This window comes from Myotis daubentonii, chromosome 2 (genome assembly GCF_963259705.1).
Source record: "Myotis daubentonii chromosome 2, mMyoDau2.1, whole genome shotgun sequence".
In the NCBI taxonomy this organism is placed as follows: domain Eukaryota; kingdom Metazoa; phylum Chordata; class Mammalia; order Chiroptera; family Vespertilionidae; genus Myotis; species Myotis daubentonii.
The window spans coordinates 82,823,373-82,847,249 of NC_081841.1; the positions used below are offsets into that span (position 1 = coordinate 82,823,373).

Consider the following 23,877-nt stretch of genomic DNA (forward strand, 5'->3'; position numbering starts at 1 on the left):
AAACCTTTCAAATGGAACAACTAATATTAGGTATATGTGTCAAAGACCACAATAAATAGTTAAGTTGGATTTCAGTAACAGTAGTGTTTTTAACTGGCATTTTGTTTTTTGGTTTTTTTTTTTACAATTGTGATGAAACTACCTTTCATGGGAGCAATGCCAAATACAGGTAAGAACATGAAATCCACAGACAGTTTCAGATACTGGTTTGCCACTTAATAATCCAAATAGTCTAAATAGTGGCCCCTAGGGTAGGTGGCCAGTCCTTTCTGTTTCTGCTTCCCCAGCTGAATCATGGGAGTAATAAGACACAACTTGCCACATTGCCTACCACACTCTCACTGTTCAAAAACTGCTAACATATATAGACTATAGTGGCAGGCACATTGATGAGCACTTTATATATATAATCTGATTTAATCTTTGCAATAATCCATGAAATTGTTGCTGCTATTATCTACATCTTTGAAAGGTTAAGGAACCTGCCTAAGATTGCACAGCACTTCTGGGTAGAACAGAAATGTGAACACACTCAGAGATGACAAAATCCATGGTTCTCTCAAATATTAGAATTTATTGCTCAATTCATTTAGTTATTATTATTGAAATGTATGACTTTTTCATAACATAATAATTATTATACTTATAATGTATGTATAATTAACTGAGATAGACGTATTGTTTATTGACCATTGTTATCTTAACTAATTCTGTGTTGATCTACTACTACTACAATCAACTGCCTATCTCCACTTCACCCACTAGGTGGCAGAAAGCACTTATTTACTAAGGACATTATTCAGATTGCTCTACTTCTAATTCAGGAACTAAATCTCCATTCACAGTTTAGGGAATATTTCATGTGTTTAGGTACTTTTCCCTTATATAAGCAATGTAAATTAAAAGTAATTAACACCTTCGTATTGTTATTATATCAACTATCACACCGTATAGTGAACTAACACAGAATCTTATCTACAGTCAATGAAAAGTGAGCTGAATAAAAAATTAACTATATTTTAAGTGATCTGTAGACCTGGTTTAGAATGTTAATAATGCTGCAGATGTGACTATAGGGGCCATGCAAAAAGTGCCATAACAAAGGGTTTAAATTCCAAAATGTCTATTTAAATCAAATATTGAGAATTATGTCTCAAGCAATTGCCAACTTAGAAAAAGGTGATATGCCAGAAAGTCATACCAAAGCTAGTTAGTTGTTTTAAACTTAAAACACTTTTTTAATATTTTAAATAATGTTGGTCACTAAGTTATGTCCCATTTGAAGGTGATTTGCATTATAATGTAGCTAAAACTGATGAATCTTAACTAGTTACTCAGTGAAGTGTCCCAACAATGATAAATGTTAAAGAGGACTTATGAACCACTCAAGAGCACCAGACACCAATGTCAATATTTTTGCTACTAGAGAATGAATACTAAGTTAGAACCAGATACCTAAAAAACACTGCCCCTTGTACACAGTATCAAAGCAGCTACCAGCAGTGACAAATAATTCTTGGGAAGCTAGTATCTTCTGCCCAAGTCTCACACCATGATCATTCTTCACGTAACTTCTAATTGCCGACCTAAATTTGAAATTGTCTGCCTTAAATAGTATTAGCAAAGTAATAGTGAGGTATAAGTTCATTTCATGACTAACCAAATAAATATACATCTCAAAACTTGGTTTTCTTTCCTGTCAAATCAAAATACTTGGTCCACAAAGATTGCTGTGCGTGTTCAATGTGCCCAGCATTGAGTTCAGCACTAAACTGAATGACAGAGCATACTGAAGTTCTGAGCCTTTTATGAAATCAAATGAGAATTTTCCTAAAATGTACATTTGTTTACAAAAGTTACAGAACTTCTCAAACTCACCAAGTAAATATTATTTTAGAAAGTACAAAATTTCAAAACAAAAAAAAGATTGATTTTCTCTGAGAAGGGATTTAACCTGGGTCCATGGATTTTATATGTTTTGTCTACCTCCTGACACAATAAGAAAATGAATATGTTCTCTGGTAAGAAGTTCCTATAATTGTCTTTTTAAAAGGGATCCATGACACAAAATGTTAAGAACCCACTGAAATAGAAGGAGAAAAATAAAGACTGAAAAGTTCTAAAATTTACAAGTATAAAAATTGGAAGTCAATTTAATATAACAGAGAAATTGTAAAGTTTCAATAGTGACAGCCTTAATCTAGAACTAAAATGGGACATTTAAAATTGGAGCTAGATAGAGATAATTAAAGACATATAAAAGCTCTGGTTTATCTAGGCTAGATAACATAACAGCTATACTTTGAAAGCCTGATGTATATATGTTAGGACAATTATCTCTGAAATCAAACTGTGGGAAAATTTTAACAACAAATATAATGATTTCAAGATCATAAGCCTTAAATAGAAACAAAGTACGTACCTGAGGGGTAAACATGTGGCGGATGCCATAAATTGAACCTTCTAGAAAGAGTGATCTGACTAGGAAACATATAAGTATCACATATGGAGACAGAGAACTAAAATACACAATCTGCAAAGAAAAAAAACAAAAATAGGTGAGACACGTATATTCTTTTTTATAGTTCAGATTGTGTTCTGTTCTATAATTTGACAGTTACTATTTGTATATGGTTAATAAAATGATTAATAACTTGTATAGCCATCTGAAAATGGCTTATTAGTCTTGATTTTATGACTTATTTAAGATCTTGTTTGAGATGTACTAAGAAATAAGAAAGTTCTATTTAATCTCCTTTACAATAGTCCAGAGATATTGTGTAATTTGAATAGTGTTGATTCATTATAGTTTATAAAATAAACAATATTTAAGAGAAATAAATGGCACTAATTCCCCCAAAAATTCTTACTTTATTGTTTTAGGTTAAAAAAAAAAGTCTTTTTTTTCATTAACCAAACTTTCCTTATGATTCTGTCTAGCTTCTGGACTAGAGAGCGGTCCCTTTTAAATCCCTCAAGGAACTTAAATAACCATCGGCTTCAGAAGCTTTGCTTTAAGTTAAGCAAGTGTTTTTTACAGAAAAATAATGTCCTATCCAGGCATTTACTGCCTCCTTGATATCTCCAGGGGGAAGCCTATTAAGCCTCTAAAATATTTCAGATTCAGAAGGTAACTTCTCAGTTTTCCCCAGACCCATCCTCACTCATCTCCATCTCAGTAAATGGCCCACCATCCATCCAGTGGCTGAAGTTAAAGGTTCAGAAGTAGTCCTGCACTTTTTGTAATATTTTCCTAACTGGTTTCAGGCATTTAACTAGAGATGACTTGGATTAGCTCATTCCCTGCTTAACATATCCCAGGGACTTTGAATACAGTTGAAATAAAATCCCAATTCTTCCCTCGGACCTGCAAAGCCTTACACCAGAGCCCTATTTGCCTGTCCCACCACTCACTCCCCACTGAACTCTAGTCCCGCAGGCCCTTGTTACCTGTCCTAAGACTAAGCGCTTCAACTTAGGGCCAGAGCAGGGCTGCACTCAGCTCCCGTATCTGCACAGGAGTTTTCTCCTTGCTATTTATGTCTCAACTTTACCTGTTCCAGGAAGTCTGCTTAGACCAATCTAAAACAGCTGTGCTTTCTTCCATCTAATATCGCTAACTGCCCTCCCCTGGGTCCCATTTACCCTGTGTGACATTATCTTGTTTTGTTTATTTACAGGACTCAGCATTGTTGAAATTATGTTTGTTTTGTTTTGTTTTTGGTTTGTTTTATGTTTGCTTGTTAATTTCCAGTCTCTCCTACTTGAATGTAAACTCTGTGAGGTCAGGGGCCTTTTCTCTCCTGTTCACTATCATATCCCAAACACCTAGTACAATTGCTGGCACATAGTAGGTATACAATATGTATCTGTGGAGGGAAGGAATGGAGGGAGGGTGGGAAGAATGGAGGAGAAACCTGTGTAGGGCAAGTAAGAAATATTGAATCCAGTAATACCTATAGACAAACAGCATACATATCAATATTATAATTTACACTTCTATAGTTCTATCAACTGTTGTTTAATTGCATTTATTTTTATTTTTAAATGGTATGTATTATTTTTAGTAATTGAATTTAATTGTACTTATATTTAAATGCATGGGGAACACCCTAAGAAAAAATTATCTACACTAATAAAAGGGTAATATGCTAATTAGACCGGGCATCTTCTGGACATCCTTCCGGACAAAGCCACGGTGCCCGGGGCCAAGGTAGAGGCAGTTAGGGGGTGATCAGGTTGGCAGGTGAGCAGTTAGGGGGCAGCCAGGCTGGCAGGGGAATAGTTAGGTGGCAACCAGGCTGGCAAGCAGAGGCAGTTAGGGGCGATCAGGCAGGCAGGCAGGCGAGCAGTTAGGAGCCAGCAGTCCCAGATTGCAAGGGGGATGTCTGACTGCCAGTTTAGGCCTGCAGGGATCGGGCCTAAACTGGCAGTCAGACATCCCTCTAGTGGTCCCAGATTGGAGATGGTGCAGGACGGGCTGAGGTACACCCTTCCCTGTGCTCAAATTGTATTCACCAGGCCTTTAGTCTATAATAATAGAAGCATAATATGCTAATTAGACTGGACAGCTGAACAACCTTCTGAATGTTATTCCGGACATCCTTTCGATGAAGCCACAGTGGCGGGGGCCAAGGCACAGGTGGTTTAGGGACAATTAGGCTGGTAGGCAGAGAGGTTAGGGGAGATCAGGCAGGCAGGCAGATGCAGTTAGGGGCGATCAGGCAGGCAGGTGAGCAGTTGGGAGCAATCAGGCAGGCAGGCAGATGAGCAGTTAGGGGCAATCAGGCAGGCAGGCAGAGTGGTTAGGGGTGATCAGGCAGGTGGGCAGGCAAGCAATTAGGAGCCAGCGGTCCCAGATTTTGAGAGGGATGTCCAACTGCCCATAGGGATTGGGCCTAAATGGCAGTCGGACACCCCTGAGGGGTCCTGGATTGCTGGAAGGTGCAGGCCAGGCTGAGAGACCCCTCTCCCATGCACAAATTTTGGGAGTGCAAAATAAAGTCCATGCACCAGGACTCTAGTACTATATAATAAAAGGCTAATATGCAAATCGACCAAATGGGAGAATGGCCAGTCGCCATGATGAGCACTGACCAGCAGGGGGCAGAAGCTCAACACAGGAGCTGCCCCTGTTGGTCAGTGTGCTCCCACAGGGGGACACCACTCAGCCAGAAACCAGACTCACAGCTGGCGAGGGCAGCAGCAGTGGCGGGAGCCTCTCCCGACTCTGTGGCAGCATTAAGGACCCCTTGGGGTCCCGGACTGGAGAGGTCCCAGGCCAGGCTGAGGGACCCCCCCCCCTCAGTGCACAAATGTCATGCACCAGGCCTTTAGTTATGAATAAAATCCCAACATACTTAAAATCAATATTTTAATTTAATTATCTATCTATATATAAAAGCCTAAGTGGCCAAACAACCGGTCAACCGGTAGCTATGATGCACACTGACCACCAGAGGGCAGATGCTCAATATAGGAACTGCCTCCTGGTGGTCACAGCACTCCCACAGCGGGAGCACTACTCAGCTGACTGATGGGTGCCAGATGCCGTGCCCATGGCTGGCGAGTGCAGCTGCGGTGGTGTGAGCCTCTCCCACCTCCATGGCAGCGCTACCACATGGTGGCAGTGGCAAGCACAGCGGGGCCGAGATGAGCTGGAGCAGCATGGCGCCTGGCCTGGGCTTAGACTCCTCTCCGGCCACCTGTTGCTTTGTGCATTACTACATCCATTGGGGGATGTCGGACTGCCAGTTTCGGCCCCTCAGCCAGGCCTGTGGGGATTGGGCCGAAACTGGCAGTCTGACATCCTCCAAGGGGTCCCAGATTACAAGAGGCTGCAGGCAAGGCTGAGGGACCCCATTGGTGCATGAATCTGTGCACTGGGCCTCTAGTTTTTAATAAAACATAATTTTATAATCATTTAAAATTGGTTTAATTCCTTAATTACTTGAGATCAGAATGCCTTCAGATGGAGTACTTTTTATTCTTCTTATTGCCTACTTTTAGTATTCTTTAAATTTGCCAATTTATGTATCTACTTAAATAGTTTTGATCTCACTTGAATTAAAGCTATTCTTTTTTATAATTCTCCTTCACAAATCTTGATGCTAGCCAGAAGTAAGAATTTACTTTGTAAAGGAGGTTGTTTTTAACAGAACTCAAATTTCCTGCCTCATAAATGACTTACTTTCATTAATTCGACTTACTTTAAAAGTGAAAATGAAGGCTACACAATAAAGTAGCCTGAATAGGTTATGGTTTTTCCAATAACTGTGACATATTATCAGCATGTTCTTAATATAACTTCAAATTAGAGACTAAGAGAAGAAATGACTCTTCCTGTACTTTTATTTGTCCAGGCTAATCACGCCCATAATAAGTCCCTCTTGCCCATGTTCCATAACCAACTCATCAAGGAAAATTATTGATTCTACCACTGAATTCACACATGTATCTAATTGTTTCCAACCTTACTGATGTGTCACCATTAAAATAATTTCCTGGTTACCCAACCTCCAGATTTTCCCTTCATTCCTGAAATCCATCATCTACACTAGAATGATCTCTCTGAAGTAAAGATTTGATGGTGTCAATGAATAGCTAAAGATTCTCAAATGGTCTACATTGTTTGGTATGTAACAGCCAATCATTCTAACAGTCCATCTACTGTTAGAATGTAAGTCAACTTACATTTCAAGTTTCATCTCCCAAAAGCTGCACGAGTTGTATGTAAAAGTCATAAAGATGTGTGTACTCAGCACTCTTTGGGCTTTGTACATGCTATTTTCCATGCATCCATTATTTTTTCTCCTCAAACACATCTAGTCCCAAAGTTACCTTCTCTATGAAAACTTACCCCAGATCCATGTTAATTTCAGTGACTACCTCTAAATTTTAAATATTTTTATTTGTTGATTTGAAAGAGAGACAGAAAGAGAAAGAGAGAGAGAAAGAGATCAATTTGTTGTTCAACTTATTTATGCAGTCATTCATTGATTTTTTAAAAAAAAATATTTATTGGTTTTAAAGAGTGAGAGATCATGTTTTGTTGTTCCACATATTTATGCATTCATTGATTGATTCTTGTATGTACCCTGACAGGGATTGAACCCACAACCCTGACGTATTGGGATAACATTCTTTTTTTTTTTTTTCCTTCTTTTTTTTCTTTTTGTCTTTTTTTTATTAAATCTTTATTGTTCAGATTATTACATTTTTTCCTCTTTTTTTTTCCCCTCCTCCCAGTTCCGGCCCCACCCTCCGCCCTCACTCCCCACCCACTGTCCTCATCCATAGGTGCACGATTTTTGTCCAGTCTCTTCCCACATCTCCCACACCCCTTTCCCCCCCAAGAATAGTCAGTCCATTCCCTTTCTATGTCCCTGATTCTATTATAATCAACAGTTCATTCTGTTCATCAGATTATTTATTCACTTGATTCTTAGATTCACTTGTTGATAGATGCATATTTGTTGTTCATAATTTGTATCTTTACCTTTTTCTTCCTCTTCCACTTCTTAAAGGATACCTTTCAGCATTTCATATAATCCTGGTTTGGTGGTGATGAACTCCTTTAGCTTTTCCTTATCTGTGAAGCTCTTTATCTGACCTTCAATTCTGAATGATAGCTTTGCTGGATAAAGTAATCTTGGTTGTAGGTTCTTGGTATTCATCACTTTGAATATTTCTTGCCACTCCCTTCTGGCCTGCAAAGTTTCTGTTGAGAAATCAGCTGACAGTCGTATGGGTATTCCCTTGTAGGTAACTGAGTTTCTTTCTCTTGCTGCTTTTAAGATTCTCTCTTTGTCTTTTGCTCTTGGCATTTTAATTATGATGTGTCTTGGTGTGGTCCTCTTTGGATTCCTTTTGTTTGGGGTTCTCCACGCTTCTTGGACCTGTAAGTCCATTTCTTTCACCAGGTGGGGGAAGTTTTCTGTCATTATTTCTTCAAATAGGTTTTCAATATCTTGCTCTCTCTCATCTTCTGGCACCCCTATAATTCTGATGTTGGTACGCTTGAAGCTGTCCCAGAGGCTCCTTACACTATCCTCGCATTTTTGGATTCTTTTTTCATTTTGCTTTTCCGGTTGGATGTTTTTTGCTTCCTCGCATTTCAAATCATTGACTTGATTCTTGCGCTCCTCTGGTCTGCTGTCGGGCGTCTGTATAATATTCGTTATTTCAGTCCGTGTGTGCTTAATTTCTAGTTGGTTCCCCAATATAAGATCGAGGGTCTTATTAGTTTTCGTGTAGATCTCATTAAGTTTATCGGCAGCTTCTAAACAGTTCTTGAGAGACCTTAAAAGTGTGGTTCTGAACTCTATATCTTCCTTTGACAATTTTGTCCTGTTTCTTTGTCTCCGCATTTTGTTATGCTTCCTTGGTGCACCCCCTAGTGGTCTTTGTTCACAGCCTTATAGTTAAATCTTGATTGTTGTAGCTAATTCCAGGGAGGGTTTGACCTCCAGGCCAAGTGGCTATGAGAATCAGCTGTGTCAGCAGTGAGAGAACTTCTGTCCTCTAGGGAGGTGCTAATCTAGCCTTTGCCGGATAGCCTCAGGCAAAGGCCTCTGTGCAGGGCTTGGGCGGGGCGGGTCGCACAGGATCAACAGGGTGGGCCGGAGAGAGCAGTTATGGCGGCTCTCAGTCCTGTCCCCAGGGGCTCTGCCTCTCTGAGTCCCAGCACCCGCTGCAAAGCTCGGAGAGAAAGCTGCACTCGCTCTGACCAAAGCCAGACAGTCCCGCTTCTCCCGTTTGAGTCTGGGTCCCTAAAGACTCGCCCGGATCTGGTGCTCAGAGTCTGCGACTCCCTCCCGATTGAAAACAACAACCGCGCCCTCCGCCGCCAGCCCGCTCCGCGCACTCCGCACCTCAGAATTTGACTTCAGCACTGCGCCTCCTCTGAGTGTCCGTGTGCGTTTCTCTTTCCTCCTAGTTGTAGGACTTCCACTCAGCCAGCGTTCCTGTGGTTCTGGGTGATGTCCCTTCCGTTTTTTGGTTTCACTTTTGAAGTAGTTGTTCAAAGCAGCAAACTCCGGCGTTAACCTATGCCGCCATCTTCGGGATAACATTCTTAACCAACTGAGCTACCCAGCCATAGCCCATCATGCATTTTTTATATAACTCTATTACTGCATTTATTCTGCTGTAATTATCTATCTCACCCATTAAATAATGGGTTCCATGAGGACAAAACTGTGCCCTATTCATATTTTCATATTTGTTAATTCCTAACATATAGTAAATACTCAAAAAATGTACAGAATTTATACAAAGTTAAGTTTTCCTTTATGAATACATTCCATAAAAATTAAACTCATCTTTATTCTGAAATATTTTTAAAACTAGAAACTAATTATATTGTCAGATCATTTCAATTTTCATTTACTAGTTCAACAAGTATTTGAGTTCTTAAAGACCCTGATTTGGATTCAATGAAAAGACTCTAGCATAGCTTCCTAAAATGAACAATAAAACTTTATATTTAGCCCTGGCCAGTTTGGCTCAGGGGATAGAGTGTTGACCTGTGGACCAAAGGGTCCCAGATTTGATTCCGGTCAAGGGCAGTCGGTCCAACATGCAGGAGGCAGCCCATTGATGATTCCCTCTCATCATTGATGTCTCTATCTCTCTCTTCCTCTCCCTTCCTCTCTGAAATCAATAAAAATATATTTTAAAAAATTTTATTTAATGTGACACGGAGAAAAATAATGACCAAAAATTTAAACATGTAAGTAGTATTAAGTAGGTCACAGGTAAATCACACACACACCAAAATATTAATTATTAAATTCTGAGATTTAAGATGAATCCGAAGCCAGCTCCTTACAGAGGTGTCCAGATGAATGTCAATATACAATTAAATAAGTTCAATTAATTGGTTCAATTTGGTGTCTTCTACCATTTGAGTTTTTAAACTCAAATTATTTCTTTAATCATATGGGTATAATCTTATCATACCAAATAGATACATACTATTATTAAAAATAGGTTCATCTACCTCTCTATAGGTAAAAGTCTACACATTCTCCTTACAACACTTTATTTTATTCATTGCTAAACGAAATTATTTTTCAAATATGTTTATTGTCTTCCTCTGCCACTAGACTGGACATTTCATGAGGGAAGGTGTTTCGTCTACCTTGTTCTTCCCTCTATCTTCAGAACAAGGTCAGTGCCTGACACATAGTAGGTGCTCAATCAATATATATGTATTAAATGATTTGATGAATGACTGACTACCTTGTCCAGAAAATAAACACTTTTAAGAACTGAAAAATGAAACAGTGAAATGTTTCATTGGCTAATTTTAAGACCCTCTGGATCTTGACAACTGGAATGCCTTTCAGTAAGAAATTAGTTTATCAACAAACACATTGTCTGAAAATATTTCCATTCCACCAAACCACTGAAGACCATAAAACATACGAAATAGTTTTGTTAGTTTTTTTTTTAATATTAAAATATTTATTATAAACACACTTTGAGAAAGTCATTTTCTTTGAGGACTTTATAGCCAATTCTGGCCATTTGTTCTCCTTAAACATGTTAATTTTGCAGGAAAATTAGGTTTTATAAAACCACTAGAGGCCCAGTACACAAAAATCCCTCACACCAGCCTGTGCCCTCTTGCAGTCTGGGACCCCTCGGGAAATGACCATGTGCAGGCTTAGGCCCGCTTCCCGGGGGATTGGGCCTAAGCTGGCCATCAGACATCCCTCCGGCAGCCTTGGAGCCCTCGGGGGATGTCCACTTGCCAGCGGGGAGCAGGCCTAAGCTGCAGTCAGACATCCTTAGCACTGCTGAGGAGGCTGGAGAGGCTCCCACCATCACCACTGTACTGGCAGCTGTCAGCCTGGCTTGTGGCTGAGTAGAGCTCCCCTTGTGGGAGCACACTGACCACCATGGGGCCGCTCCTGCATTGAGCATCTGCCCCCTGGTGGTCAGTGTGTGTCATAGTGACCAGTCATTCCCAGTCGTTCTGCTGTTAGGGTCAATTTGCATATTACCCTTTTATTATATAGGAGTGCCTGGCCAGCCTGGGTGAGGGGCTGATGGCTGTTTGCAGGCTGGCCACAGCACCTTCAGTGTGCAGTTCCCACTGGGGTGCCTGGCCAGCCTGGGTGAGGGGCTGATGGCAGTTTGCAGGCTGGCCAAGCCCCAGCGGGGACCCTCACCCCATGAGGGTGTGGCCAGCCTGAGTGAGTGGCTGATGGCTGTTTGTAGGCTGGTCACAGCCCCTTCAGGGTGGGGGGTCCTGCTGGGGTGCCTGGCCAGTCTAGTTGAGGGGCTGAGGGCCGTTTTCAGGCTGGCTAAGCCCCCCAGCAGGGACCCTCACCCCATGAGAGTGTGGCCATCCTGGGTGAGGAGCTGATAGCTGTTTGCAGGGTGGCCATAGCCCCCAGCCACCTAAGCTCCCAGTGGAGGCTGGCTGGAAGCAAGTATCTGGGATTTATTTGTCTTCTATTATTGAAACTTTGTTGCCATGAGCGGAGGCAACAGCCAGCTCAGGGTAGGCTGGAAGCTTGGCTTCCTCCATCGCCCAGACAACCAAGCCTCCTGCTTGCTCCAGCTCCGTGGCTGCCGGCCGCCATCTTGGTTGGGTTAATTTGCATATAATCGCTCTGCTTGGCTGGTAGGCATGGCTTGGGGCATAGCAAAGGTATGGTCAATTAGCATCTTTGTCTTTTATTAGCGTAGATGTGAATCCCCTGACTGATAGAAAGATTTACACATGCTAATGTTCACCAAGTCCTTAGCATAGTAGTAGGAAATAATGGCAAAGTAGTACTGGCCAAAAAGTATTAACTTAGAGTTAGAAGAAAAATTAGAACTTCTCATTTGCATACTTTATCTTGGGGCAGGTATCCCCTTAACAGAGACCGTAACAAAGGGACATGCTCACACTCACTGAGAGAACTCATTTCCTTGTTATCAGGCTTGATTCCTGAAAAGTCTCCCTTTATTTGAGGGTGTATCACTACCCCACCATTCTCCGTAATTCACACTATTTGACCATAGTTCTGTTCTCTGTAGCACGGATTAAGCCTTATTCTTCTTTTTATTCAGCGAGGTGAAGATAGCGATCACAGGGTTGAAATTTCTCTCCACAATACAGGGAGAAATAAAGATTTCAGTGAAATCCAGTATTACAGGCATGGATCAGCTAAGGTGTGCCTACTGGCCCAAAGGAGACTGACATTATCATACTCTTCTTTTATCTCATGAAGTTTCTAGTCAGTCCTTGTGGTGTGTGTGTGTGTGTGTGTGTGTGTGTGTGTGTGTGTGTGTGTTGACAAAGCCTAATGCAAGTTGACTCACATTCTTCTTTTAACTGCTAAATTCTCTAAATGGTATTTTCATATACTACCTTTAAACTATATTGCCCATAAATTATGTTTCTCTATCCTGTACTTGTGTGATTATTTATTCGGAGGCTCTTTTTGTTTCACAGGCAAACAGAGAGCTTTATATTTATCCCTGGCACACATTTCTCTATTAAGTTTAACTTGTTTCAGACTGAGGAATTATAACAATTTCAATTTTCATATCTTTGCTCAAATTACAGCTTCTTCCTCATCTGTGACTACTGAATTCTTTATTCAAATATTGCCCCAAAGCCACTGAAACCTTCTAATTTAAATAATAAATTATATATGATATGTAAGTTTATATTAAAATTTTCTAAAGTTATATTGTATGAATAAGAAAAATAACCACAAAATTTTGTGATAAGAAAAGGATGAATTTTTTAAAAAAAATAATAATAACACACTCAGATTAAGAAGAAACAAAATGTGGCAGTAAGACTCAAACACAAAGATTTTTTTTTACTTCTCTGGCTAACCACTTTTGGTTCTCTTTCTATCAAATGACATTATCTTAAGAAACATGTAAATGTGGTTAGATGTGATTTAAGAATCTATTCCTTTATTTGAAATATGACTGTAATGTGTCTCAGAATGGTAGAAGACACCAAATTGAACCAATTAATTGAATTTATTTAATTGTATATTGACACTCAGAAAAAGATGAAAAGATATTTAGATGTGTTATTTATCACATTGATTTTTCCAAAGGAAAAATGGTGTGGGAGTTCGAGCAGGAAGGTAAATATGAAATTAGTTGTGATTTACAAGTTAAAATCATCAAACATTTTTAATTTAAGATGAAGTAACAGGAAGCAAAGATGAATTACGTAGACTTCTGGCCTAAAAATGTTAACTATATGATGTAAAAAAATATGGCAGTGAGAGGCATTAGAGGATTGCAATTAAATAATATGGGCTCTAGATTTACACAGAGCTGGGTTTTACTCCAGGTAGCAATTACTAGTCACGATTCTTTAGGGAAATTACCTAATTTCTCAAAATTATTTTATATCTGTAAAGAAGGCCTGAGAATAGTAATTACTTCTTAGAGTTTTCTTTAGAATTCAATGGGATAAAATATATAAAGTACCTATCACATTTCCTAGAGCAAAAAGCACTTGCAATAAATACTGGCTTCTGTTATTGTTCTTGCTCTGATCATTGTGGGAATCACCTTCACTATCATCATTTATTACTACTACTACTATTATCTCCACTTCTACTAGTATATGCTGGTGATTGGTAATATATTAGCCTGGAAAGATATACAATCAGATCTATGCTTTGGAAAGAAAAATATATTAGAGATAGATTATTAAAGGCAAAGAAGAATCAATAATAAATTCTTGCTATAGTCCATCCAAGAGATATAAGAGCATTAAAACAAAGACAGTAATAATGAAAAAAAATGCAATATGAAAGCAAAAGAGTGAATAACAATTATTTTACTAATGTATTCTTTAAAAAAAAGAATTCTAAGTTTCTAGAATTCACTTAATGTCTTTTTCAACCACAGCCACTTAACATTTTCCATTTGCACTGGAAGGCATGCCCTTTAGTCTTTTAGATTTTCTCTGAGTGGGTTGTTGAGATTATCATAATAATTTATAATTATGATAATTTATAATTTACCTAGTGCTGCTCAGATCTTTAAGAAACCCTCCACACTAGAGACCATATTAAAATATCTTATGCAAGCATTCCTTAGAATAACTACAATAGAGAAAAATGAATGATATAAGACAACTAAAATGAAAAATTTCTTTATTCTACCACTTTCCCCGATTTCCATGTTTGGAACTGATAAGCAGAGAATTAAAATATTAGGGTAAACTCAATAAATAAATTAAAAATGGTATTGACAAAAAATTTCAAAACTCTTGATGAAATAAAAGATTATAAATTACTTTATATTTCAGTATAAAACACTCATCTCTTTGCTTATGTCGTTTTATTAATGTAAACATATCGTGAAAGCACCACTTTTTATCAATCTTTCATTAACTACGTAGAACAAAGCGCTACTTGCGATTTGCCCACGGAGATTGCAGAATCGGGAGGGTCTCTAACACACTAACTTTTTCAGAAGACTGAATGCCTTTGATCATAGCGAAGCAAACCATGGCCCAGGCAACCAGCAAGCTGACGGCCATCTTCCAGTTTAAGCCCCCACTTTCAGAAATGGAACTGGAAATATCCAGTGCTTTTCTGTACCAGTAATAGGTGGTGTCAGAACTTTTTTCACATTCTGGCTCTACCACTGTAAAAAGAAAGATAACACAGTAATTTCAGATTATAAAGAGTAATAAGAATTTTTTCCCAATAAGCCTATAAATCAATTCTCAACATTTTCTAGAAAAGTATTACTATTCTACAGGAGCATTTAAATTCGCAATAAAAACTCAACTGCAGAAGAAGTGAAATATCAACAGACATGTACCCTCTTTGATATTTCTTATCACACAATTATTAATAAAAACACATGAACTTTTTATCAAAGTAATGAAAACATATCAAATTTATAGTCCCTTCCACTCCCAGAGTTATCTTACTGGGGCACAGCTGCCAAATGCACGGGTGGCTGACCATATGTGACTTTTGCAATAAGCTAGCCCGAAATGACCTGTGTTGTAATATACAATACAAAGAAAATTTGGGAGACTTAATATGAGAAATATAATGCAAATTATTACATGAATAACTTTATATTAATTATACGTTGAAATGTTAACATTTTTGGATACATAGGATTAAATAAAATATTTCACCTGTTTATTTTTAAATTGTGGCTACAAGAAAATTTTAGGCATATTCTATATTTACTTGACATCACTATAAGGAAATGTTCTTTATTATATTCTAGGATATAAAAATAAATGATAGAAAAACTATGAAATAAAAACAATTACTTCAATAGTACTTTTTTTGTACTTTGTTTTATTTTAACAAAAACTATAAGGCATCAAAAGAGGTGTACAAAATTAAAGGCTGTCAAAGTTAACGATATTTCACCCTAATATCATGGGGCACAACAAAACGACTCGAGAAGGAGACTGTAGTCAATAATATTGGGAAAGGTTTGCACTTTAATAGATGATTACTAGAATTAGTGGGGTTATTACATTGTAACTTATAGAGATATCAAGTCAACACATTGTACACCTGAAACTATTATAACTACTAATATATTGTACACCAACTATGCTTAACTGAGAAGTAACTTGGGAAGAGCTAGTAAACTTAGATGGTGCCCAAGTTCTATCTCTCTGAGTATGGCAATCCTAAATGTGAGGAAAGTTGTTAAGATAATAATTTTTTCTACATTATTTTTAAAAACCTTGAAAGCTCATTCCTTTACCAACTTTATAATCATTAAATATAAAAACATTATATTGGCCATGTCTTACAAGAATGTGTAGCATTTTTCACCATAGGACAGTTATCCCAAGGTAGAGGAAACTGAAAAGACTGAGAAAAATAAAAGACGCTCCAGCCAATGAGGACATTGTAGTAGAGACCCACAAACAAGCTCACCTGCAAAATAAAATAATGTGGTTACATTAGCCCTCTGGTGCCCCTTCCTTTGAAACAATGAGATTACCTGTATATGACCCCATTGAACATTTTAAAAATCTTGTTCATTTTATTTTCATTGAAAACACATTATCTTTTCTGAAAAAAAGTCACAGGTCTTAAGAACATGCATCAATAAGATTGAACTATATTAATATACTTCATCTTGTTTTGTATATTAGTAAAATCTCCTATAGTGTTTTTTAGAAGATAAACAGTTCAGTAGAAATACATAAATATTTTATTTAAATACAAATAATATAAATGCAAACATTATAAAAATTTTATGGCATATCAGGAAACTTACCACACAACTTGTAAATCCAATACCACCCAATTTAGGGCTTATGTAATTCCACACACCAATGCTTCCTCGTCGAATTCTTTGCCCCAGAGCAAGTTCCAGAAAAAAAAGTGGAATACCTACTATCATAAGCAATATAAAAAATGACAAAAGATATGCACCTACAGAGACAAGAACAAATAAAATAGATTATATTTTTAACAGTCACAGTAGAGAATACACTAATTCTCATTATCTCATAAAAGATGATATTTGAACTTCTATATATAATAAGTATAAAGGACTTTAAAGAAGATGCAATTTCATTACTTTAAACTTTCTAGTATTTGAAACCTCAATTTGTCTGCTACAAAGAATTTCTGATAAAAAATAATTATGATAAAAGTAAGTATATCACTGAATAGCTTGGTTTCATTTTAATGAAAGGATAAACAACTTAATTTTCCATAAAAATAATTGACTCCTTAACATTAATTATTTTCTCAAGTAGGTTTCACAAACTCATGAAATCTTTTTTTAAAAAAAAAATATTTTTATTGGTTTCCGTGAGGAAGAGAGAGGGAGAGAGAGATATAAACATCAATGATGACAGAGAATCAATGATTGGCTGCCTTCTGCATGCCCCCCACTGGGGATTGAGCCTGCAACCTGGGCATGTGCCCTGACCAGGGATGGAATCGTGACCTCCTGTGTCATAGGTTGACACTCAAACACTGAGCCACACCAGCCAGGCATCATAAAAATTTTATTCATACAATATTTATGAAGTACTTTATTAAATTTTGTTCAAATTCAACTATTGATATAAATCATGTGCTGCAAATCAGATAAATTAAAATGAATGAAATTTTACGTTACTAAAACTGACTTTTCTTCTTAAATAACAACAAAGGAGAATAAATGGCTCCTTCAACTAAAAATATAAAAAATACAATAACCTCTAACACAGAGAAATGTCATTTTCCCTATATATACTTCATATAAAAAGTACACTTTAGGAAAAAAGCAATTTTTTATTTTCCAAAATTCTGTGATGGGGTGGTGAGATTGACAGAAACAAAGGCATTTCATATCTATACTAATAAAAGCTTAGGGGGCCTTCACACATGATCTTGTCACAAGATGGCCACCACAAGATGGCCACGCGCACAAGATGGCCATAACACAGAGGAGGCCAGTTCTGTCATCTCCACCACCTTGCACAAAGGAGTTGGGTCCCAGCAGAGGAGGTGGGTTGTGACAATGGAGGGCAGTTGGGGGAGATCGGGCCGGCAGGGGAGAAGTTAGGGGGTGATCAGGCAAGCAGGCAGGCAAGCGGTTAGGAGCCAGCGGTCCCAGATTGTGAGAGGGATGTCCATAGGGTCCCAGATTGGAGAGAGTGCAGGCCAGGCTGAGGGACACTGCCCCCCACCCAGCACGAATTTTGTGTATCGGGCCACTAGTCTATTATAAAATATTAGAGGCCCGGTGCACAAAAATTTGTGCACTCAGGGGGGAGAGGGGGGTCCCTCAGCCCAGCCTGTGCCCTCTTGCAGTCTGGGACCCCTCAGGAGATAACGACCTGCTGGCTTAGGCCTGCTCCCGGGTGGCACAGAGGGCAGGCCCAATCCCTAGGTGCAGCCCCTGGTCGGGCTCAGAGCAGGGCCGACTGGGGAGTTGGGGCGCCGCCCCGTCATGCACAGAGCAGGGCGGATTGGGAGGTTGTGATGCCACCCCCAGTCACGCTCAGGGTAGGGCCGATTGGGGGGTTGGGGCACCGTCCCCCGTCACACTCAAGGCAGGGTCGATGGGGAGGTTGCGGCGCCACCCCCTGTCACGCACAGAGCAGGGCCAATCAGGGGGTTGGGGCGCTGCCCCCGTCACACACAGAGCAGGGCCCATCAGGGGGTTGGGGCACTGCCCTCTATCACCCACAGAGCAGGGCCAATCAGGGGGTTGGGGCGCCGCCACTCTCACACTCAAGGCAGGGCCGATGGGGAGGTTATGGCTCTACCCTGTCACACACAGAGCAGGGCCCGTGGGGGGTGGGGGTGGGGAGCTCCCCCCTATCAGGCACAGAGCAGGGCTGCTCAGGGGGTTGGAGTGCCGCACCCTGTCACACACAGAGCTTCAGGGCTATCAGTGGGTTGGGGAGCTCCCCCCTATCAGGCACAGAGCAGGGCTGATCAGGGGGTTGGGGCACCTTCCCCTGTCAGGAACAGAGCAGGGCCGATAGGGAGGTTGTGGCCCCGCCCCCTGTCACACACAGAGCATCAGGGCGATCAGGGGGTTTGGGCGCTGCCCCCTGTCACGCTGATCCCGGTGCCGGGAGGCTTCTCGGCTCTGCTGATCCTGGTGCTGGGAGGCATATTACCCTTTTACTATATAGAATAGAGGCCTGGTGCATGGGTGGGGCTGGCTGGTTTGCCCTGAAGGGTGTCCTGGATCAGGGTGTGGGTCCCCACTGGGGTGCCTGGCCAGCCTGGGTGAGGGGATGATGGCTGTTTGCAGCTGGTCACACACCCTTCGGGGGGGGGGGGGTCCCCACTGGGGTGCCTGGCCAGTCTGGGTGAGGGGCTGAGGGCTGTTTTCAGGCTGACTGAAGCTCCCAACTGCTCCTTTTTTTCTTTTTTCTTTTTTATTCTGGGCCAGCTTTAGCTCTTGCTCCAGCTCTGAGGCCTCTGCTGCTGAAAGAAGCTATCTGGTTTGCATTCTATAATCGAAACTCTGTATCAACTCCAGCTCTGAGATCCCGGGCTCCCTGAAAGCAGGTTTCTGGGGTTTTGTTTAGCTTCTATATTTGTTACAATGTTTCTTAAACTGCAGGCTCAGAGGCCTGCAAGGCAGGCGGGGAATGTTGGTTTCCCCCATCACTGAAGCAAGCAAGCCTCATGTTAGTTTCAAGCTGTCTGGCTGCCATCCGCCATCTTGGCTGGCAGTTAATTTGCATATCTCACTGATTAGCCAATGGGAAGTGTAGCGGTCGTAGGCTAATTACCATGTTTCTCTTTTATTAGATAGGATATGCTATTTTCCTTTTAGTAGAGTTTCTATGCTTAAAAAATATATTACAGCTAAATCACAAATTAAGAGAGATATATATATATATAGATATATATATATATAGTGATTTTTAAATGTACCATTTGACAAAGTTAATATTAGACTATTAATTGATAAAGTTAAATGTGAAACGTATACTCACTTCTACATGAGAATAGGTATACAAATCATTCCTTAAATAACCTGTAAGACCTACATTCAAATTTCTTATTGGAGTTTTGTCCAACCAGATACTGTCAGGTGAGTTATGAAATAAATTGTACCAATTCCCTTTTTAAATAAAAGGCCATTTATTACATCGTCCAATTTTTAAAAATGTTAAGTTGTATTAAATAGATTTAAGAAGCTGTATAAATTGTTCAGGTATTCAGATGAAGAGTTAAATATTAATATTTTTTCAAATTATTTATCTCAATATTTATCTAATGCTGAAATAATGACCATATGCAAGAATTTTCCCTAATACAGTGGTCAAAGATCTTTACTGTATTATGGCTGACTTTTAGTCTTTCGGACTTGAATTGATTGTTCAAAGGAATAAATAATGTAAAGCATGGATGCATAGCTTATAAAACAGAACTACCAAATTTCTAATTCTAAAATGATTTGTAACATTCAGACACTAATAACCTGAAAATGTTTCCAAAAGAAATGAAAGTGCATTTTAACACCTGCATCAAATCCTAGAATATGAATGGGTTTAGGTGTGAGTGAATGACCAGGGGAGAAAAAAAGAGAATTAATTAAGACTGGACTCATTGGAAATCTTTCCTCAGTTATGTATGCAAGACTTTATATTAGATACTTAGCTTTTTTCTCTAACTCAATTTAATCTAATATTAAAAATATTAGATTATTTTAATCTAATATTAAAAATAGTCATGGCTAAAATATGACTATTTACCATTTGTCAGGTACATGTAGTTAGTTACTCATTTATTCCTTATAAGAATCCAATGGGTAAGTGCCATAAGTACTATTTATTTTCCTCATTTTATAGGTGTGAGAAATAAGCCAGGAAAAGTATGATAACTTATAAAAGATCACATGGCTAGTGTCCGAAAGAGCTCCAGTGGTTGGCAAACTGCGGCTCGCGGCCACATGCGGCCTTTGGCCCCTTGAGTGTGGCTCTTCCACAAAATACCGACTTCTGCGCATGGGGAACGAAGTTTCAATCGCACTGTACATGCGTGCCCACACGTGGTATTTTGTGGAAGAGCCACGCTCAAGGGGCCAAAGAGACGCATGTGGCTCGTGAGCCACATTTGCCGACCACTGAGCTAGGCTTCATAGTCAAATTGATTTCGAACTTTGAGCTGGTAGCTTCTATGTTATACCACTTATTAAGCTTAAGCATTGTGCTTTAAGTATATTTTCAGACAAATCAACTTACATTAGGTTCATTACTTTGTATTCATATTATTCATAAAGTGCCTCAAATAATGAATAAGTAAGATTTGGGTAGCGAGGCGCTTTGACTCAGCAGCCAGAAGATACCACTTGAGTACCTAGAAGGCTCAATGCTATACTGCATATTGAGCAAAATCTTTTGTACTCTAACAGCCATCTTGAAATGAGAAAAGTTCACTGGTATTTTGTAATATCACTCTCTAGTATTTGTGATTTGAAGAAAGGAAACAATATTAGGAAGGGTATTTTGACTATTTCCACATGAAAATTAGAAAGAAGAGCCACTTTGCTAATTACTAAACACGAAATTCTTTCTCAGCTCTCCATCAAGACAAAAATTGTATTAAATGGAAGGCAACCTGACTCTTCAGTCAAGAAAACTTTCTTCCTTTACAGTATGAATAAGGTTTATAAGGGGAGAGGTCTGAAAATTAGATTTGATCTTCTCAAAGTCTTGACAAATGAAGTGATTTGTGAGAAACACAAAGCAGGGTAGTGCACAGCTGCTTACAGCTGATTTGATAAATAATTAATGTGATGTTACCGACTCGCAAAGGAGCTCACAATTTCAGTGGAATGATGTGATCTGTAGTGGATCACCGACTATGTATTGATTCTGACCTCTCAGGAAGATTTGTCAAACAGGCTAATTTTTTCAAACCTGTGATTTTGTGCCTGGTTGAATTAACTAAGCAAGATTTTAAACCTTATTTTGTCACCATAACACTTTTATCTTTAGTGGCTAAGAAGAAATTCCATATTGAATGGTTATATTATTTCATTTGATTTGTAGGTGGCAATCACATAAAAATTAAAAATATTTGTTCAGTCAACAAAACTATCACAAACTGGAATCAAATACCAAAATATTCTTTCTATCCTTTGGGTACTGAAATGAGGCACATAAAATATTTAGTTTTTAGCCATGCTTATTTTAACAACTTCCATGTATATAAATAATAAAGCTTCAAACTAAATGTTAGTAAACATTGAGTTTGACTTTGGTGTACTATAAAGATTATGTCCTACACAAACAATCTATTCCTTTGTATGTGTCCATAATTTTTAAGAAATATTTGCTAAATAACTCCTGGTATTTATATGCACAAATACAAAAAACTACAGTATCATGCTGATGTATATATTTTTGTTTAAAACTAAGGATTCTAATTTCTTTAAAGTTTTCTTTAAAACAAAACATTGTCCCCCAAATACTACAGAATTGGGAACCAAATATGTATGATATTTAAGGATAAAGAATGACTGGTATAATATTAATTACTGGAGGCCTGGTGCACGAAATTCATGCATGGGGGGGTCCCCCTCAGCCCAGCCTGAACCCTCTCCAATCCGGGACTCTTTGGGGGATATCCGACTGCCAGGATTGGGCCTAAACTACAGTTGGATATCCCTCTCACAATCCTGGACCACTGGCTCCTAATTGCTCATCTGCCTGCCTGCCTGGTCGCTCCTAACAGCCCTCCACCCCCCACCAGCTTGGCACCCCCAACTGGCCCCCTCTGCTGGCCTGGTAGCCCCTAACTGCCCCCCCTGCCAGCCTAATTACCCCCAACTGTCCCCTGCTGGCCTGGTTGCCCCTAACTGCACCCCTCCGCCAGCCTGGTCACCCCTAACTGCCCTCCTGCTGGCCTGGTTGCCTCTTACTGGCCCCATGCCAGCCTGGTCACCCCTCATGGCCCCCCACCCCCGCCACCCTGGTTGTCCCACGCAGCATGCTGTTCAGTCGTTTGGTCATCCCTCACTAAGCCCCTGCCGGCCTGGTCATAGGCAGCCATCTTTGTGAGGGAGTGATGGTCAATTTACATATTACTCTTTATTGTAAAGGATCCCATTAAATCCCTTCTACTGAAATCTTTAAAGCTCTGGTCAGCTTTAGAGGACTATAATCATTCTAAATGATATGTAATTTTTGTTTTTATGGAGAGTAAAACAACTTTAAAAATTCAGATTTAATAAGTCATAGAAAGAAAATTTTGTCTTCACAAATATTGCCTTATACCAGAAACTTCAGTGTTTTTCTCCAAAGAGAATAACCAACAGGTACAAGGGATGCAACATTTGTTTAAAAAGTCAGTAATTTAGAGATTTTTAATAGAATCCACAGAAAGAACCTGAGAATGTATTACCTTTAAAGCAATCCTTGTGTATTCATAGCAAGCCATCTGCTCCTATGGAAACCTATTCTGGAAACAGTGAAACTCATTTTCAACAAAGGAATCTCCCTAGCTTTATAATAAAATTCATAGTTTCTAAACTACTGAGACTCCAGCAACAACAGCAGCTATTTGAGATAATCAATTGAAATCTATTCAGCAATGTGTCACTTAAAAAAATAAAACTTACCACCCCCATTCTTCTGACATAGGTATGGGAATCGCCACACATTTCCTAGACCTACAGAAAATCCAACTTGGGCAAGGATGTATTGTAGCCTATTGTTCCAACCTCGTCTTTCATCTTTGATGTTAGATACTTTAGCATCTGTATGGTTCTCTTTTTGGACATCAACAATTAGTTCACTTTTCTTAAAAGCATCATCAGCTGCATCTTCATTGGAAAGAAGGTCTTTGGCAGATTCAATAACTTCATCTTCTAATTCTTTTTGTATCATCTTGCTATTCTTAGGCATTAGAGAGTGTGGGTTGTATTATTTTTCTTAAATTCTCTTATGGCAAATTTGTTAATTATTTTAAAAAATAATTTAGTTGATATGAAGAAAAGACAGAGGAGGATATCAACTAAATCCTTGATTCAAGGTGGTAAAGTCTTACGGATCCTGGATCTGTGTGTCCAATATTCTGCAGGTATCTGTAAAATTTTAAATTTAAAATGATAATATTTAATAAGGAAAATGCTAAAATTAATAAATACCATTTCTTATTAATTTATATGATAAAACATCTTTCTACAGAATATAAAACATATGATTGTTGGCCTTTCAGAGCTTAACATTTCCACAAGTGTAAGAATTGCATAGTTTACATGAGCTTCATACAGGTTTTATTTTAGCTAACATCTTCCTTCTTTCAAAATTCCACTTTGATAGGACAAACTCAATGCATAAAATATTCTCTGTTCATTTGTAATTAAAATTTCTTGACTCTTGCCCTAGCTTGTTTGGCTCAGTGCATAGAGCATCGGCCTTCAGACTGA

General features: G+C 39.1%; 1 protein-coding gene across 1 annotated transcript in view; it reads right to left on the minus strand.

The window, feature by feature from the left end:
• The window catches only part of SLC6A15 (solute carrier family 6 member 15), a 37,649-nt gene extending 14,114 nt beyond the window's left edge, over positions 1 to 23,535 (minus strand). Inside the window, exons 1-5 of the mRNA XM_059683728.1 lie at positions 23,068 to 23,535; positions 16,255 to 16,412; positions 15,782 to 15,908; positions 14,453 to 14,634; positions 2,423 to 2,533 (exon numbers count right to left, since the gene is read on the minus strand). Coding sequence (XP_059539711.1) covers positions 2,423 to 2,533; positions 14,453 to 14,634; positions 15,782 to 15,908; positions 16,255 to 16,412; positions 23,068 to 23,353 — 864 coding nt within the window. The 5' untranslated portion in view covers positions 23,354 to 23,535. The remainder of the gene's footprint in view (positions 1 to 2,422; positions 2,534 to 14,452; positions 14,635 to 15,781; positions 15,909 to 16,254; positions 16,413 to 23,067) is intronic.
• Between the last annotated feature and the right edge of the window lie 342 nt (positions 23,536 to 23,877).